Source organism: Leptonotus elevatus, chromosome 11, assembly GCF_054856555.1.
Source record: "Leptonotus elevatus isolate MCC_2025b chromosome 11, RoL_Lele_1.0, whole genome shotgun sequence".
Taxonomy (NCBI): domain Eukaryota; kingdom Metazoa; phylum Chordata; class Actinopteri; order Syngnathiformes; family Syngnathidae; genus Leptonotus; species Leptonotus elevatus.
This window is the reverse complement of record NC_141249.1, coordinates 22,030,922-22,048,496: the sequence shown is the minus strand read 5'-3', so window position 1 is coordinate 22,048,496 and position 17,575 is coordinate 22,030,922. Positions and strand designations below refer to the sequence as shown.

At 40.0% G+C, this 17,575-nt stretch overlaps 3 protein-coding genes across 6 annotated transcripts in view; 2 read left to right on the top strand and 1 right to left on the bottom strand.

Annotated features, from left to right (window-relative positions):
• The window catches only part of cyfip1 (cytoplasmic FMR1 interacting protein 1), a 25,357-nt gene extending 18,442 nt beyond the window's left edge, over nt 1-6,915 (top strand). The window contains exons 24-31 of the mRNA XM_086088336.1: nt 1,076-1,219; nt 1,304-1,394; nt 2,074-2,204; nt 2,397-2,469; nt 2,561-2,655; nt 4,196-4,434; nt 5,208-5,355; nt 6,454-6,915. Coding sequence (XP_085944462.1) covers nt 1,076-1,219; nt 1,304-1,394; nt 2,074-2,204; nt 2,397-2,469; nt 2,561-2,655; nt 4,196-4,434; nt 5,208-5,355; nt 6,454-6,618 — 1,086 coding nt within the window. The 3' untranslated portion in view covers nt 6,619-6,915. The remainder of the gene's footprint in view (nt 1-1,075; nt 1,220-1,303; nt 1,395-2,073; nt 2,205-2,396; nt 2,470-2,560; nt 2,656-4,195; nt 4,435-5,207; nt 5,356-6,453) is intronic.
• nipa2 (NIPA magnesium transporter 2) lies at nt 5,867-13,736 on the bottom strand. 3 transcript variants are annotated; one of them, XM_086088339.1, is made up of 6 exons: nt 13,460-13,736; nt 12,230-12,487; nt 11,087-11,143; nt 10,166-10,256; nt 9,926-10,086; nt 5,867-9,016 (listed from the first exon to the last, which is right to left on the bottom strand). In XM_086088339.1, the coding sequence occupies exons 2-6, from the start codon at nt 12,366-12,368 to the stop codon at nt 8,385-8,387; spliced, it is 1,080 nt and encodes a 359-aa protein (XP_085944465.1). In that variant the 5' UTR covers nt 12,369-12,487; nt 13,460-13,736; the 3' UTR covers nt 5,867-8,384. The 3 variants fall into 3 exon arrangements, with proteins under 3 accessions (XP_085944465.1, XP_085944464.1, XP_085944463.1); XM_086088338.1 differs by having other exon boundaries at nt 13,470-13,735; XM_086088337.1 differs by lacking the exon at nt 13,460-13,736 and adding an exon at nt 12,919-13,061.
• LOC147166469 (melanoregulin) lies at nt 12,680-17,575 on the top strand. 2 transcript variants are annotated; one of them, XM_086088341.1, is made up of 7 exons: nt 12,680-13,150; nt 13,561-13,800; nt 13,876-13,975; nt 14,962-15,196; nt 16,832-16,922; nt 17,011-17,177; nt 17,295-17,575. In XM_086088341.1, the coding sequence occupies exons 2-7, from the start codon at nt 13,797-13,799 to the stop codon at nt 17,373-17,375; spliced, it is 678 nt and encodes a 225-aa protein (XP_085944467.1). In that variant the 5' UTR covers nt 12,680-13,150; nt 13,561-13,796; the 3' UTR covers nt 17,376-17,575. The 2 variants fall into 2 exon arrangements, with proteins under 2 accessions (XP_085944467.1, XP_085944468.1); XM_086088342.1 differs by having other exon boundaries at nt 12,686-13,150; nt 13,561-14,901.

Sequence of the window (17,575 nt, the reverse complement as noted above, 5' to 3'; positions counted from 1 at the left end):
TTAGATAAGTTTGCGCTCTAATATTATTAATTAGCCTTTTGCGAAGGTGGTTTGTTCATGTTGAATGATTTAACAACTGAAAGCAGGCATTTATGTAACATGGGCTTGTGATGGTGTACATGCTACTTGCATGGCGTTGATGCTTTATGATCCTGTCCATTTTAAGTGCTTTGCTGCCATCTTGTGGCATGTAGAGCTGTCAAACCTTTTAACATTTTTAATCCGATTGATCACATCTTAGAATTTTTATTTTAAAAAAATCTGGCTTTTTCACCCGCCAGATTTAAAGGGCGCCTGTCGTGTGTTAATTTTTGCAACATTTAATATTATGCGGACGTGTTAAAAAAAAAAATGTATCACTGCACACGCTCATCCTCCTCTCTTTCTAATCAGTTAATTACTTGCATCATTTAAAATTCAATATTGACCCCAATATTTTGACATGAACAAATATTCCGAATGTCATACACAAATATTTATGAAATGCTTTACTTGAATGCATGTAGTTCTGTTTCTTGCTCAAACACAACCGGTGCTACCTTGAACGTAACCGTCCGCTGTCAGCTAAAAGATACAAAGTAATAGTGTGATAAATCTGCGTTAATACATGATTAATGCGATCATTTTTTTGTGATGAATTAATTAGTGAAGGCTTTAACTTTGGCAGCACTAATTAATATGTAGGGCTGTGCAATTAATCGAAATTTTATTACACAATTACAAAATCAATATACTCGTCAAAAAAAGATTATTAATACTAGTTTTGAGTCGTTTACATTTTTTAAACTTTAAAATAACTAATTTAATTTTGTTTCAGTCAAAAGGAACATATATATATATTTTTAACATTTTCTTGTTTTGCACCCAAAAATAAATGATCTTCCTAATCGTGATTTCAATTATTACCAAAATAATTGTGATGAATATTTTCTTCATAATCGAGCAGCCCTAAGAATGTATATCCAATATAAATCCCCTTTTCACTATTTGCAGCAGGCAAACGCTCTGCTCCCCCCCCCCCCAACTTCCTGTTACTGCCCCTCCCCAACCATTGTCGCCCACCATGTGACGGCAGACGCTGAACTTGACGTACAGCAGCATCTTCAGCTGCTACCGCAACTTTGTGGGCCCGCCGCACATCAAGGTCATGTGCCGGCTGCTGGGCTACCAGGGCATCGCCGTGGTGATGGAGGAGCTGCTGAAGGTGGTGAAGAGCCTGGTGAGTCCGACTCTTGCTTCCGATGGCGACGTCGGGGATGGCGCGGGTGTCCCTAATGAAGTGTCCGCTGGCTGGCTCTCGCAGCTCCAGGGCACCATCATGCAGTACGTGAAGACGCTGATGGAGGTGATGCCCAAGATCTGCCGGCTTCCTCGTCACGAGTACGGCTCGCCAGGTTTGTGCACGCTCTCATTTGCATGATGTTTAGGCCGACTTGGCATATAAAGAGGTGGAGTTTTTGCATGCATTAAAAAAATTATAATGGTTACAAAGGAATATGATTTTTATTTTTATTTTGTTCAATATACATATTTTTTTATTAAGTGGCTGATTAACTCATTTACTGCCATTGACAGCAATAGATGTCAAAAATTAATTTGAACTATTTCTATTAGTTTAACATTTTTTTTCCAATTTTGTTAAGAGTATGAAAGCCTAGAATTTTTTTGGGGTACATTTAGAACAGATATAAAACATTTTGATTAATCGTGAGTTAACTAGTGTAGTCATGCGAATAAAAATTGTAAAAATATTTTCTTAAAAAAAAAAAATACAAATAAAGAAAAGATTATAGAAAATTAGGGGCATCAGGTGATTAAAATTTGTAATCGTAATTATTCGCATGACTGCACTAGTTAACTCACGACTAATCACACATTTTATATCTGTTCTACAATAACAAAAAAATCTAGGTATTCGTACTCTTGTTAACAAAAAATGTGAAACTAATAGAAATAGTTCAAATGAATTTTTGACGTTTATAGCCGTCGATGGCAGTGAATGAGTTAATTGGATAGTGGAATCGACATTGGCGGAACCTCATGACCTCAGCGTCCTGTCAATTTTCAATTCAGGAATCCTAGAGTTCTTCCACCACCAGCTGAAGGACATCGTAGAGTACGCCGAGCTGAAGACGGTTTGCTTCCAGAACCTGCGGGAGGTTGGCAATGCCCTCCTCTTCTGCCTGCTCAGCGAGCAGAGTCTGGTACGGCCACGCCCACTCCATTTAACGTCACACACTTGAACGACTATATTTTCGCACCTTTTCAGAAACTGGTTTTACCAATCGGGGTTTTAAGAAAAAAAGCGCTGCATTGATTGAACAGCTGCTTTAAAAAAAAGAAAGTCTCGAGGGTAAACTATCGCATGTTTTTGATTTGTCGTGTTTGTTGCGCAGTCGCAGGAGGAGGTTTGTGATCTGCTGCATGCGGCGCCTTTCCAGAACATTCTGCCCAGAGTCCACATCAAAGGTTAATAGCAACCATTCGAATTAACGATTGTTAAATTCATATCATGATTTAAAAAAAAAAAATAATAATAAAATGTGGTGTGCGTTGACAGAGGGTGAGCGCCTGGACGCCAAGATGAAGCGTCTGGAGGCCAAATACACGGCGCTGCACATGGTTCCTCTCATCGAGCGTCTCGGCACGCCGCAGGTACGCCGTTAGGACGCCAGCCAACTCATGTGCGTTGTGGGTCGGCTTGCCAAATTACGAACTTGACATGGGAATGATTGCCAGAAATTGACAAAATATGTCATACGCTTTCAAGCCTGACCGGGAATTGGGAAAAACTGTGAATAGTTATGGATGGAGGACCAAAACTGCCAAAATTCTAAATAAATAAATAAATGACTAAAAGGGAATATTAAAAACGGTTATAAAAAAATATAATTCAAAAATTAAATTTAAAAAAATATATATAAATGTATAAATAAATATATATATATAAATACATTTCATTTTTAAATTATATATTTTTTATATCAGTTTTTATTTTCACGTTTAGTCATTTATTTATTTATTTAGTTTATTTGTAATTTTGGCAGTTTTGGTACTGCCAGGGTGAAATGATATTCAAATGAGGGGGCGGTCCTAAGCGTATCTTGGGTTGGACTCCGCCCTTGCAAACTGTCTTTCATTCGTCGAGTGAGCGACTGGGTGAAGAAGGAAGTCTCGCCGACTTGAATGGACGACTATCTTGTCCACTGTCACCTCGACTTTTTGTCGAGCAACTTAAGTCACCCGCGATTGGCTGTTAACCAGTATAGGGTGTGCCCCGCCTACTGCCCGAAGCCAGCTGGGATAGGCTCCAGCGACCCTTGTGAGGACAAGCGTTGTGATGACAGAGGACATTGCTGGAGCTCTCCATGTAAGTCGGCGAGACTTCCTTCTTTGCCGAGCCGCTCGCTCGACCAATGAAAGGCAGTTTGTCCAACCCGAGATACGCTTAGGACCGCCCCCTCATTTGAATAACATTTCGTCCTTGCAGTATGGACCAGAACTGCCAAAATTCAAAACAAACAAATGACTAAATAAATAAATGACTAAAAGTGAAAATAAAAATGAATTTAAAAAATACAAATGTATATATATATTTAGTTTTCATTTCAATTTATATATATATTTTTTTAAATTAAATTTTCAAATTGTTTTTTTATATCCGTTTTAATTTTCTATTTTAGTCATTTATTGTTGTTTTGGTCCTCCATAAATTATTAATATTACTCTCCGCACAAACAAGTGGGGGAATCAGATTAAAACGAATATTTAAAAAAAACACAAACGAGTACGACGGCGTATTAGGGCCACGTATATATAATTTTTTTTCTAGAGGTGGGGTTATATTCTGAGAAAAAATTTGCAAATTTGCCACTTTATAAAGTGGCAACTTTTTTCCTCAGAATATTGCCCCCACCCTCTAAAAAAAAATATATATTTATATGTGGCCCTAATACGCCTTTGTAAACAAGCAAGGGATCGGGTAAATGGAAAAAAAGAAAAATGCAAGTAAGCAGGCGATTGGATACAAAAATACAAATTATCGAGAGATTGGGTCAAATAAAAAAAGTGAAAAACTGGATTGATAAAAAAAAAGAAGTTCCAAATAAGCGTGGGAATGGGTTAAAATAGATGTGATTGATATTTTTATTTTGAAGAATCGTTTTGAAGAATGTGTTGTTCCCCCTGACCGTAGCAAATTGCCATCGCTCGCGAGGGCGACCTGCTGACCAAAGAGCGGCTGTGCTGCGGCCTGTCCATGTTCGAGGTGATCCTGGCGCGCGTGCGCGGCTTCCTGGACGACCCCATCTGGCGCGGCCCGCTGCCCAGCAACGGCGTCATGCACGTGGACGAGTGCGTGGAGTTCCACCGCCTGTGGAGCGCCATGCAGTTTGTCTACTGCATCCCCGTCGGCGCGCACGAGTTCACCGTCGAGTGAGTGCCGGACGTTTTTCGTTTATCCAAAGCTACTGGATGCAGAAAATTGCATTTTCGAATCGCTACTGCCGCCTGTGGCCGAACAATGAAACTGCATTTTCCCTTCTTCACATACACAAGGCGCTCATAATGTTAAATCTGCAGACAGAGGGCGGGAAATTCAAAACTATTGGCCAGAGGCTTGCAGGAGTACCCATTGTAAACAGCTAAGGTGTTAATCTACTAATTAGAAGATGTTTCAGTCATAAATGGTCACATTTGTGGCCAACTTGTTAAAGAGAGCAGCTTTAAACACCAGAATGTGCACCGCTAGCTTAAAGCTAATGTGTAATGCTATAGATGTGACAGTAATTATAAACCTTCAAATAACTGCTACTTTACCACGTGGCGCAAAAATGCATCCAAATAATTTTTTCATTTCACACCAAAATGTTCCGCCAAACCAGACAGAAACACAAATCAGATGTCTTAAAACGAACAAAATTAGCATAGATTAAACCCCATATTTACAAAAGTCTGCTAGCGTAATGCTAACATGCAACGGGAAACACCATAGATGGGCTACTGAAAATGAGCATGGATGAAAAATACATAAAAATAAAAAAAAAGATTAACAGACCAACAAAGGTTTGCTAGCTTGAATGCTATTCAAAACATGACATAATGTCATCCGGCACATGCATGTACACAAACGTTACGATACAGATTATTTTCACATTTGTGTGCGTTTGCCACCTCTGATCGCGCCGTGGTTCCGATCTGGTTTTCAGGCAGTGCTTCGGCGACGGTCTCCACTGGGCGGGCTGCATGATCATCAGTTTGCTGAGCCAGCAGAGACGCTTCGACATCCTGGATTTCAGTTACCACCTGCTCAAGGTGCAGAAGCACGACGGCAAGGACGAGGTCATCAAGAGCGTAGTGAGTACCGTACACCGAGGCGGGCCCGGGACGCCCCCCCGGACTAGTTGTCAGCACACTCGTATTCACACCTTCAATCAATTGAATATGAATGTTAAAAAAGATCAAATCAAGCGATGAATGCTCGATTTAAAATGTGAAACGCAAACTCCAATTATGTCTTCATTCGTCAACAAATTTTACATTTTTATATTAAGATTTCAGAGGATTTTCTGAATTGTATATATTTTTTTACATCGTAATCATGAAATTGAAGAAATGCAGTGCATCTTTTTAAACGTTTTCATTTACAATGAATATGTTTTGTTTTCAAGTCATTCATTTTTAACTCATTCACTAGCAGCCATTTTGGCTGAAGCAACCCCCTTCGCTCCCGGCTGTTTTACTGGATTTGGACCGATTTTGCAAGGCCCACAGAATATTGTGTTCTATTGCTATAAAAACATGGAACCTACCAAAAGAAAAATGAGTCTCTCCTTTCATCAGGAAAAAAAAAGTATATTTCTGTCTGTTTCCATTTTGTAGCAATTATTTTATTTGTATTTATTTTCCTATGGCTGAAAGCTACACATTGAATACATAAAATCGATGTAAGGTGGAGCTCACTAGAAAATTAGCATTAAAATATAGTTAAGTTTCATCATTATTCACAAATCTATTTAGAAATGTGAGTAATGAGCTTTGTTTTTTGATCAACATGGCCCCTGGTTGATCTTTGCTCTGCTGCCCCCTGCTGGCCGTTTGTGTAATAACTACAATTTCTTCAACCATTCTTTGCGGTTGAGGATGCTTCAAAGACTTCTGTATGCTCTAGCATAAAAACAAACAAATGTGTTATTTTATGTATAAATACAAATATTTTGAATTACTGACAGTAATAGAAAAAGTAATTACAATTTTGTATCCATTTTTTGGACAATCAAAACAATTAGTTCAAACCAGGAACTACAAAAATGTAGTTAAAATGTTTGACTTCATTCGTTTGAATTGTTTTTGTCAACGTGTTGTGAAAATATGTAATGACTGAAATGACTTGTAATAATAATAATTATCGTCTTCACTTTTGAATCCATTTTGTGTCCGTTTGTGCTTTGCCAGCCGCTGAAGAAAATGGTGGACCGCATCCGCAAGTTCCAAGTGCTCAACAACGAGATCTTCGCCATCCTGAACAAGTACCTCAAGTCGGGCGACGGCGAGAACATGCCGGTGGAGCACGTGCGCTGCTTCCAGCCGCCCATTCACCAATCGCTGGCCAGCAGCTGAGTGCAAAAAAAAAAAATAGTACAAATATTCCTCTTTTTGACTTTGCGAGTTTTATTCCCACAATAAAGTTTTTGTATTCACACGTGCCTTATCGGAAAATAGATTTGTTTTTATACTTCTCGATATTGTTAAAGAGATTAATATTTAAAAGATGTTGTGGTGGTGGTAATGACGGAATGTTAGGAGTGAGGTGAACTTTTTCATATTTTGCATGCCAACGCATTTCTATTGACTGTGCCTTGACTTTTAATCATCCTTTTATTATTTCAATAAATATGTAACAAATCTGTTGGTTCATCTGCAGAGCTGCATTTTTTTTTAAAGCAATTAAAAACAACAAAAAGTTACTTTTCAAGTATCGAATATAAATGAGAATTCCAGTGCATGAAAATGGGGTTTAACCCTCCTGTCGATGCTGCGGGTCAAATTGACCCACCTTGGGGATGCTATTAAAATTCCTACTCATCTAAGATGGTCATGGGTCAATATGACCCGCTGCATGAATAATGCAGGTCATGACACGGGTGGAATTTATTGGAAATGAGTATAACATTTGGAGGGGGGGGAAATAAATGCACCGGTGCCTTGAGATACGAGTATAATCTATTACGTGACCATACTTGGATCTCAAAATGTCCCCAGTGGAAAAATTGATTGATTGATTTTCTTCTTCTTCAGATTTTAAAAGAGCGGTCCCTTATTTCAAGTGTTTTCTTGGTTGACTAAAGACTTTTTTTGCAAACAAGCAAGCATAACAGGAGGGTTACACACGACACGGGTCCAATTGACCCAGGAATGCAGGAGGAGTCAAGAAATCACTCACATGGTCGCTAATCAGTAGAAAAGGGATTTTGTTTTGCTTTCTTTTAACCATTTTTTCAGGTCGGCAAATGCTCTCGATGACAACGGTGCCTTGAACACGCTTGCATCTCAGATCGGCTTTCCTCGTTGAAATGAATGAAAATGCCATTCTTTTATTCCTAAATAGTAAAAAATGTATGGTGGAATGAATGAATACAAAAACCTTCATTTCGGTCGGGAAAGCTGATTTGCATTACGAGTGTTTTGCGGAACAAATTGAACTCATATGTCAAGGCACCACACTGTATTTGGAATCTGGATGTTAGGTTGTCATTAGCTAATAAAATAAGACAAAAATATTCATTTTACTCAAGAGATTGATAGTGGACCCAACATACTCGTGGTTCGGCACCCGGGTTCACCTATTTGAAGATTTCCCCCCCCCACACAACTTGGTTAGATTATTCTTCTTCTCAATGTTAGAAAAATATTGTAGTGTTTTGTTTTTTGGGGTTGGGGGGGGCTACCCCATTTTTTGTGGAAAATGCGTATTGGTGGTTTATCCATGTTTTTTTTTTTTTTTTAAATAATTTTTTTGGGGGGGTGCATTTCTCCTAAATGCTGGCTATTTGCAGGCCAAGGTCCGCTGTACCTTTAACCTTTATAAACAGCAAAATCAGAGAAATGTTTTCATTATTTTCCACAACTGTATAAATGGAGGAGCAAATGCATATGATTATAAATTCATGATTTTCACTTGACCAATTCCGCCGAGGGGAACCATAAATGTCCCATGACAAAAATGAGCTTTCCAGCTGTGCCATGGTGGGACAGGAAGTGATTCCCAACACCGCCGTTTTGTTTTTCCCTCCAGTGCTACAACCGAACGGCGAAGTGAGACGAGGGGAGGAAACGCGGAAGGCAAAGGAAAAGCCGTCCAATCCGTCGGACCCGATTGTCTCCATCTACGACGCCGCCAGGCTCCCGTTGCGCCTGGAGACGGCGTCGAACGGCGCCTCGCGCTCCTCGTCCACGTCGTTGCCGCGTAGGAGGAGCTGGTACGTGCCGTTGGCGTCGGCGCCGTTGGCGCTCCTCTGGTCCTTGCGCACGGCGGCGGCCAGCGCGGCCAAGCTGACGCTGACGTCCTTGAAGGCGTGCAGCAGGAAGATGCCCACCACGATGGTGAGGAAGCCGGCCAGCGTGCCGATGATGTCGGCCGCGCCCATGTGCCGCCACTCCTTGAAGAGCGCCGCCGAGCAGGTCAGCACCGAGGTGGTGAAGAAGACGTAGTAGATGGGCGTCACCAGCGAGGTGTTGAAGATGTCCAGCGCCTTGTTGAGGAAGTTGATCTGCGTGCCCACGCAGGCCACCAGGCCCAGTAGGAGGAGCCAGGCCAGGGGGACGCGCGCCACGTTGACGCCGCCCAGCGCCTCCTTGATGGCGATGCCCAGGCCCTTGACGCACGACACGGACAGCGAGCCGATGAGCGAGCAGATGCTGATGTACACCAGGATGTTGGTCTGGCCGTGGCGCGGGGCCACCGCCAAGATCAGCAGCAGCACCAGCAGCACCACCGCCGTGGCGAAGATGAAGAAGCCTCAACGGGACACACGCCGAGCAAAGCGTCACAAAAGTTGCAAGGAAATGGGAAAACAAACTGAAGCACAAGTGCAGGGATTTTCAAAGCTTGGTGCGTGGGCTCCCTCTAGTGGTATGTAAAGATTTTGTTATTTTTTTTAATAATCCAGTACAGCACGGTAGACTTCAATTGTATTTAAATTAAGTTAATTAAATTAATACGTTCCTATTTAATCTTTTGAAACAGTTTTAGAACTTGAGGTATTTTATTTTTATTTAACTTTTAGAATTTTTAATAATTATTTTTCAGTTAAGCAATGAATCAGATTTCTTTTTTCTTCTTTTTTTTATAATCCAGTACAGTAAAAAAAAATTGTAAATTTAAATTATATTTAAATTAAGTTTCCATTTAATCTTTTGGAACTGTTTTTAAACTTGTGGTATTTTTTTATTTAACTTTTATAATTATTAATTTAATTATTATTTTTGGGCTAAACAATGAATCAGATTTTTTTTTATATAATCCAGTACAATACATTAATTGTATTTAAATTAAGTTCTTCTGCATAAAGTTTTTTAATAGCGATGGGCAAGTACCGATACCAGGCATCGTATCAGGCTGATACCAGGCCTTATTTCAAAGTACAGTATTGGGACGAGCTGCCTTCTTTTGACTGTTTTAAAACCAGGAACTAGAAATGAGTAGATTAGAAAATTGCCATCAATTTCATGCAATTTTAAGGGAGGGAAAACAACATATTTCTTTAAAATGATCTGTCCCAAAATTGATGACCGTGGTAGAACATTCTGGTAGAAGACATGAAAAATTTAAATGTTTACCCAATTTGTTTGATTCAATCCAGTAAACAACGCTAAATGTTGACATTTTTCTTTCAACCTAACAATTTCCTGATGTTTATTGCGTTACCTGGGTCGACCAGCTTTTGCGCCATGTCCTCCAGGCTGCTGATCTCCTCCTCTTTGGGGGCGTGTATGACCATGGTGGTGGAACCCAGCACACTGAGCAGGCAGCCCAGTTTGCCGTGAAGGTTCAAGCGTTCGCTCAGGAAGTACGATGACAGTACCGCGCTGGTGGGGGGCGGGGCCAACAGTAATGGTCAACGCAAACTTTTTGGACATTTGAAGTGACAGTAAGGATAATGCGTACCTGACCAGCACGCTGAGGGCGCCCAGAGGTGTGACCAGAGTGGCGGGGGCGAAGGCGTACGCTGCAAAGTTGGCGGCTTCGCCCGCACCCACTGAAAACAGCCGGAAAGAAGAAAAAACAAAAAAACAAGGAAATTATTTTAATTAAGCAAAAATGTTGCAAACATTTATAATTGTTTTCTATACCAACGCTTGCATTATTATTATTTTTTTTTACATAATTCAATGATTACATTTTACATTTAGCTTACAGTGAGGTTTTAATTACTAAATAAAAATGTTTACTTGTGGGATTTCAATTCCATTCAAATTTTATATCACTCTTTAAAAGAAAAAGAAATGAAACTCATGATATCTGCCCCGGATCGACACAAAAAAATAATCAACACAAAATGAATGACAGCAAGCAGTCAAGACGCTTTCAATGTAACAATTCTATCAAATAATTCAACATGTCCTTGTGCTATTTTCCCCCCCAGTAAATCTTTTTTTTTTTTTTTGTATATTGACTGGTAAAATTTCATGATGTGCTTTAAACATTATTTTAAGGCGTTTAAACTCCACCATTTCATTACATTTTAAAGTTTTTAGTATAAATATTGGATTAGTGTGGTCTCTGTATCCGCATCCGAAAACGACACGAATAGCACGTTACTGTCAAAGAAAGGTGGGTTCAGATTTGGATCACACAAGTTATTATTATTTTTATTAAAAAAGGTTCATGTAATAATAATAATAATAATAATGTGTGATCCAAATCACACAAGCAAAAAACTTTTTTTATTTAGAATTAAAACCTCACAGTAATCTAAATTTAAAATGTAATCCTTGAATTCCCTTCACATCATTCCTGCTGCGAAAACAAATGCGACCAAATTTGAAGTCAAGCAGGTTTGCGCAAATTGAGTTTCGATACACTTACTTGAAAGTAAACCAGCCCACCAAAGCCACTCCTTCAGGTAAGCATGGCCGCCCTGACCTGCAAGGTGGAAAAACAAAGCATCATTTCACGGCACATTCCATTCCAGTTGCCGCATGGAAAATCCACCCATGAGCTCCTTTGGCCATCGACCAGCGATGTGGCCGCTGAATTTAGTGTCGTGGGCGGCGGATCCAGAGAGACGTCAAAGTGGACATCATCTGAAATGTATTGGTCGATTTTTGGATCGAACAGATTGAAAACGTAGAAAACTAAGTTTAGAGAAGGAGAAAAAAACAATGTCACCTCTACATCTTATAGCACATGTTAGCTTCATCCAGAAATGTCACAAAAAAGGCTCAAATAGCAATGAAATGTCGCCCGTGTTTTAAATTTAAAAAAAAATGCTTCCTATGCAAAACGCTGGCAGAATTGAGCAGCCGGTTTTGCTGTAACGTTGCCGGTGGCTCAACCCGCCGACGACGGGGCAGGGCGGTCTACAAATGTGCCTCCACTGGTTTTTCCATAAGTCGCGGCTTTCGTGTTGCACAAGTTCAGACTGTTATGTTTGTAAACAATAGCAAAATTGACTTGAACTGAAATGATGACAAAAGCTTATTGTGTTTGGGGCTGCGCTTGCCAGATAAGTATTATTATTATTATTAGTTTATCTGTCGGTCCACATTATCTATAGATAGTTGAAAGCACAAGTTTACATACACTATATAAGATAGGCTCCGCCCCCCTCCCTTCACCGTCTGACATGAAATCTGATTTTTACGCTTTTAGATGTTTAAAAATTCTAAATGCCAGATTAATGAAAGACACTTTTTCATTACTTCCCTCAACATCAGCGCTTTTCAGGCGTAAAAATGTCTTCTCGCGCTTATCTGAAATCCATGAGCGAACCCTTGGTCAAATTTGTCGTCTTTAAGAACGATGCTTGCAGCTTGACCATTTCAGTGCATTTTTTTTTATTGATCTTACCTGTGAATTTTGAATAAATGTCTCACATTCAAATGTTCACTCTCCACTTTTCTTTTAGAACTGAACTTGTTGCTCACCATTTTCGAGGCTCCTACAACGGTAAAAAAAAAAAAAAACCCACTCGTTCCATCCCCGCACATGTCGCTGAAAGCTTCTTACCGGCTCGCATGGATCCCTTCCTGGCCAAACGCAGCAGGCCCTTCTTCTTGAGGATGAAGCTGCCTCCGATGAAGATGCTGGAGCTGACGGCCAGAGCCAGGCCGACGTAGAAGTCGTACATGCTGCGGTCCTGAGCCATCCTCGGGCCGGACGTGCTGCTATTGATGCCGCTGTCGTTTTTCTCCGCCGTTACATTGACTACCAGGCAGCGAAGGAGTCTCTGCCGGCTCGAGGCGCAGCTCAAGTCGAGCCACTCGCCTTAGGAATAAAACGCATACGCAAAGTAGTTGTTAAGAAAGAATATTCTTGTTGCTCATCATCAAAATTGGCATTCTGGAACCGTTTGTATCTTATATGTTCATTTTCTCTTTTGTGTCTGCTTTCTCTCTCTAATTCTGTCTCTTTACCTACATTTAAGTTAAAAAGGAACAAGCCTATTTTGACAAGTGAGAAGTTGAAAGTACACATCTGTAAAAAGTCATCAGATTAAAAAGCAAAAACAAAAACCTCAAGTACAGATACCTGAAAAATTGATTTAAATCCAGTAACAATAACAAAGTAATTCCGATACAAATCCAGACAGGGGTGGGGGGGTCATTTGTTTCTGCCAATCTGTCCTATCAAGCCAGATGTTAAATTTCCATACAAACATAAATAGGTTCCATTCTTAGCATAACTAATCCACGCACCATTTTGGCTACAAAAAGTCAAATTCGGTTCCGACGACGAGTCCACCGCTTTAACGCTGCACTCCATGGCGAGCTCCAGAATCTCGTTTAACCGGCTCGCTCTACTATGGAAACACCAAAGCCACCCCACCGCGTAATTTTGACGCCTTGTCACGCAGTCTTATGTTAATCAAGAACCATTTGGGCTTCTTCCTCTTTCTTTTTTTTCGTCGTCGTCACGCTCAGGTGACAGGTGAGCGTAATTAGCTTCGTAGCTAGCTCGCACGGCTCACATGATAAAGCGGCCAAGTTTGGTTTATTTTCACTCGAGACTCAACTTTATTTGCCGCTAACTTTTAAACAAAAACGTCAGGTGTAGGCAGAATGATTTGTTTTGAGTTAAATCAAACAAAAAGGGCGAATAACTCGCACTCCACATAAACACACGTTAGCGGCGCTAGCTTCCCTAGCATGATGTTGCTAACTCCGACTAGCCAAAGTCGGTCACCGTACCGAAAACAATGTCACTTTTATTTGGAATAATTCGGCGGAAAAAAAGTACCTTTGCCTACCTAAAGACACTCCGCGACAATCGGATGAGTAGGGCTCACACCCAGGGCCGCTTCAGAACCATCACAAACACATCCATCTCTCTCTGTGCAGCGTCCATCACAACCGGCGAGACGACGACTGGCTGCCGGCCGTCTTTCCGGCTGGCATAATCGGGCAGATTGAGAAGCTTTTTGCCGCCCGTTGAGCAGCCGGCAGCGGCCCCAAGCTCCACAGTGTTCACGCGTGGGATCACACGCTCCTGCGCCTCCCACACACACACACACACACATTCATACAGAAAGGGGGGCGTTTCTAGACCACCCATCCCAAAAACAAAAACCTGCACGATGGGTAAGCAAACATATTTTTCATGACTTCACTCACTGGTATTTATAATAATAATAATAATAAAAAGGCAACTTTCAGTAAATGAATGGAAATACCAGGACTCCTTTCCAGCCTCCCCCAAAAAAATCATGTCTCCGCAGATTCGCACACGCAACAACCCAGAGGACTCAATAATTAAGTAAATATTTGGTCAAAACATTTTGAATAATTAATGTTCCGAATTGAGTCTTTTGGGGAGTAGGCCAGAGGAGTTGAAAACAAGGTCGATCACTTCTTGTATGGTAGAAGGCAAAGGAAGCCAAGCAGGTAATTAAAAAAAAAAAGGTCCAAAAACAACAAACACAAGTTCAGAAGCACGTGTAATATAATATATATAAAAAAATAAAATAAAAATAATAATAATAAATAAAAAAAAACGTGTAATATAATATATATAGGCACATATAATGCAATTTTGTTAATAAACTATTACTGTCTAATTGTTATTATAGTTTTTAAGTTATTACAATTTTTGTACTGGTATTTGATATCATACATTTCCAAAAGTAGGTTAAAAAAAAAGACCACAAACACTTTGAGTACTCGTACTGGTATTGGTAAAAAAAAAAAAAAAAGTAGTTATAAAAATCAAATGCTAAAACTACTATCAATAAATTAAACTAACAACAACATCAAGATTCCACAAGATGGCAACAAGTATTACATTCAGTGATTTGCAAATTTCGCAAATTTGCGGCTGCCAAAGTAGTAAATATCCAAATCTAGAATAGATTGTGCGCAATTGAAAGTTGCTGACTTTATAGAGTTCCTCGGGAATTCCGTCTGTGCCGCGATGATTGTCACGTGGATGAGCCCTAATTGACAGATGACTCTCATTCTGCTCCGGAGCACCGAGGCAAGCGTGCTGGGCATGACTTAGGACACTGCTCGTATTCATCCTCTGACACACATTTGAGTTGGAAACATCGGCGAGTTAGGAAGAAAGTGAACGCCTCAAGAAATACGCGAGGAAAAATAGTTGCCCGAAATGGGCGCCTACTTGACTCTGTGCTGCTGTCACTTCTATCTGAAGCACAAAAGAGACAAGAAAAAAGCGTTTTTGCGGTAAGTCTGAATTCCGACTCCTTCAGCCACCATTCCTTTGAACCCGGTTTCTCCTTGCAGCATGCACACCGCTAAAGCTCCCAAGAACCCGGAGCATCTGTCCAGCGAATCCAGTGATGGCGGCTCAGAGGACGAAGAGATTCCCGCTGGCCAGCAGGTCGACAGCAGGCCTCCGCCGGTCACGCAGCAAAGCCCGGGGACAAGTGAAGGCGCCGTCTCATCCGGCAGAAGGGAATCGGACCGGGAGCTGCAGGCTTTCATCAGCATGAGGAATCGGGTTGACAAGGCCACAGAGGTCAGATACTTGTCGGTGTCAAGTTGTGGGGCGTCGGGAACAACAAAAGAGGGAATTTGTGTTAATTAAGTCTATTAAATGACTTAGTTGTTATATGATAAATAATCGTAAGAGAATTTTGTGTTCATGATGTGTTTTCAGTTGCAGCTGCTGCACCGCACAGGCTCATTTTTCCACATTTACGTTTGTACAAAGGCATCGTGCTCTAAAACTTTTAACTTCTCTAATTTGCTGTTCAGCTATTTTAATATAATCATCCAATTACCATTAGTGGCCAGAAAAAAACACAGATGGCCGCTTTCACAGGCCTCTGACTGACAATCGTCAAGAAGAACTCATAATTGTATTAAGCAACTAGGGCTGCTTTATTTACAGTCCCCTCCAAAAGTATCCGAATGAAAAGTAGTAGTTTTGGAATTTATATATATATATATATATTTTTTTTTTTTATTCCGATTTTTGTTGTTTTGAATTTGGTTTCAATTTCAGTTAGTTTTTATTTCTTTGTTTTAGTTTAAATTTTGTATTTCTTAAAAAAAAAAGATTCATTTTATTTTATTTAAAAAAAAAATCTGTTTTAGTATTTTTTTTAGTACTATGTCAAGTGTGAGATAAAAAAAAAAGAAGTGACAATAAGTGCAGTGCATAAGACTGCTTGTAAGGTTAGATACATCTCAACATAGAGTATAACCATTCATGAAAAAAATGCAGTAGTGCAACTGTAATAAAACTGGAGAAGCCAAAATAAATACGTTTATAATTGACCATAAAATCTTACGCATGGAATTAATTGAGAGAGACTAAAAAGTAAATTTTTGCTATATTATAGTTTGTTTTCCTTAGTTTTGTAAATATAAAATGTTGTCAATTTTGTCTAAATACTCTTTATTTTATTTTGTTTTATGATTCCCCCCCCCACCCCAATTTTAGTTGTTTTAAGTAATTATATTTTTATGGATCAACTATATATAATTATTGTTTGTGTTCATTAGTTTTGTAAATATAAAATGTTGTCATTTTTTGTCAAAATACTCTATTTTATTTTACTACAAACACTGTGCTTGCTGCATTCAATTGAGAAAGGACTTTGTATAATTCGTATCAAAATCATGTATTTGGCTAAAATCTTCGAGCAACATGACGAGATTTCCCAAAAATGAAAGTCTGTCAAAATAGCCGTTTAAAAAAAACATTTTTTTTTGGGGGGGGGGTGTCTTTGTGTGACATCACCTGTAGAAATCTGGTCAAAAAACGTCTTCAAATTTGAATAAAACTTTTTCATTTTTAAATGGAAAATGTGTCTAAAAAATACCAATCTCTTATGAAAATAGTAGTTGATAAATATGATTATTGATTTATGCACACCTATTTCATTTATAGTGTTTCCCTACATGTTCACTGATGCACAATTTTTGTTTATTCTCAATTAGTCGCTGCAAAGTCGCATAATGTTGCAGTGAGAGGAGGAGCTTCTATTCGACAGGCCAAAGCCTTGTCTAATAGAAAAGTAGTGCTTTGCCGCCACCTAGTGGCACCCACAACAATCTCCTACGCAAGCTACAAAATTAATCTTTTAATCGATCGAGCCATCCTTCCCTTCTTCTGAACCAATCTGACATCATGAATTGTCCCAAGGAATGGGAACAGCTGAATTATGACATCCATACGCTGCGCTGCGCCCGGCGAGAAGTCAGAGCCCGATGGCGGAAAATCCTGCTGCAATTAGGTGAGCACTCTCTTTTTTTTCGAGCTCCCGAACCAGCATTTCTGACAACGGAGACAAACGTGAGCATTTCCTGCTTCTCTGCCGGCAGGTTATCAGTCTGAGGTGGATGCTTTGTTGCACGTCAACGAGAAAAGCGACTTGAACGGAGACCAGGAAAGTCTCGCCAGAGCTACTCAACTCTTGACCCACTTGTTGGAACACACGTCCCTGTTCCCTGCAGGAACAGGACATCGGACCAGATACCTCTATGTTATGGTACACACACACACACACACACACACTAACTTAATAAAAGAGCAGCTAACTAAAGGGTCAGTGAACGGAATTGCACGCCGCGTGCGGTTCATCGGGACGTGACTCTCTTTTGCTCAGGACCGCCTGGTGGCCCTGGACAGCGCCGAAGACTTTGTCGGAGCGGCTGTGGAGAAATATCCGAAGAGACAAGATGGCTGAAACGGAGCACATCATTGGCGTTAATGTTGTAATCTATACTATGTAATTTTGTTACTTTTTGTTATTCAACTGTTTTTCTATTTGCCTGGGCTATTTAATTGATAACGTAAATCCAGTTAAGTGCTACATTGGGTTGTAATGTTATGGATGGTGCTAAAATCCCTTGTAATAATAATAATAAAAAAGAGTGAAACTTTGAA

What these genes read in the sequence shown, in the direction of transcription:
- nipa2 (XM_086088337.1), bottom strand. Translation starts at nt 12,985, where the DNA reads ATGGAGTGCAGCGTTAAAGCGGTGGACTCGTCGTCGGAACCGAATTTG. An exon ending in GACTTTTTGTAGCCAAAATG is followed by an intron (nt 12,488 to 12,918) that starts GTGCGTGGATTA and finishes TTTATTCCTAAG; the next exon opens with GCGAGTGGCTCGACTTGAGC. An exon ending in GTGGGCTGGTTTACTTTCAA is followed by an intron (nt 10,257 to 11,086) that starts GTAAGTGTATCG and finishes GGCTGTTTTCAG; the next exon opens with TGGGTGCGGGCGAAGCCGCC.
- LOC147166469 (XM_086088341.1), top strand. An exon ending in CCAGAGGACTCAATAATTAA is followed by an intron (nt 13,976 to 14,961) that starts GTAAATATTTGG and finishes TTCTCCTTGCAG; the next exon opens with CATGCACACCGCTAAAGCTC. An exon ending in CCAGATACCTCTATGTTATG is followed by an intron (nt 17,178 to 17,294) that starts GTACACACACAC and finishes TCTTTTGCTCAG; the next exon opens with GACCGCCTGGTGGCCCTGGA.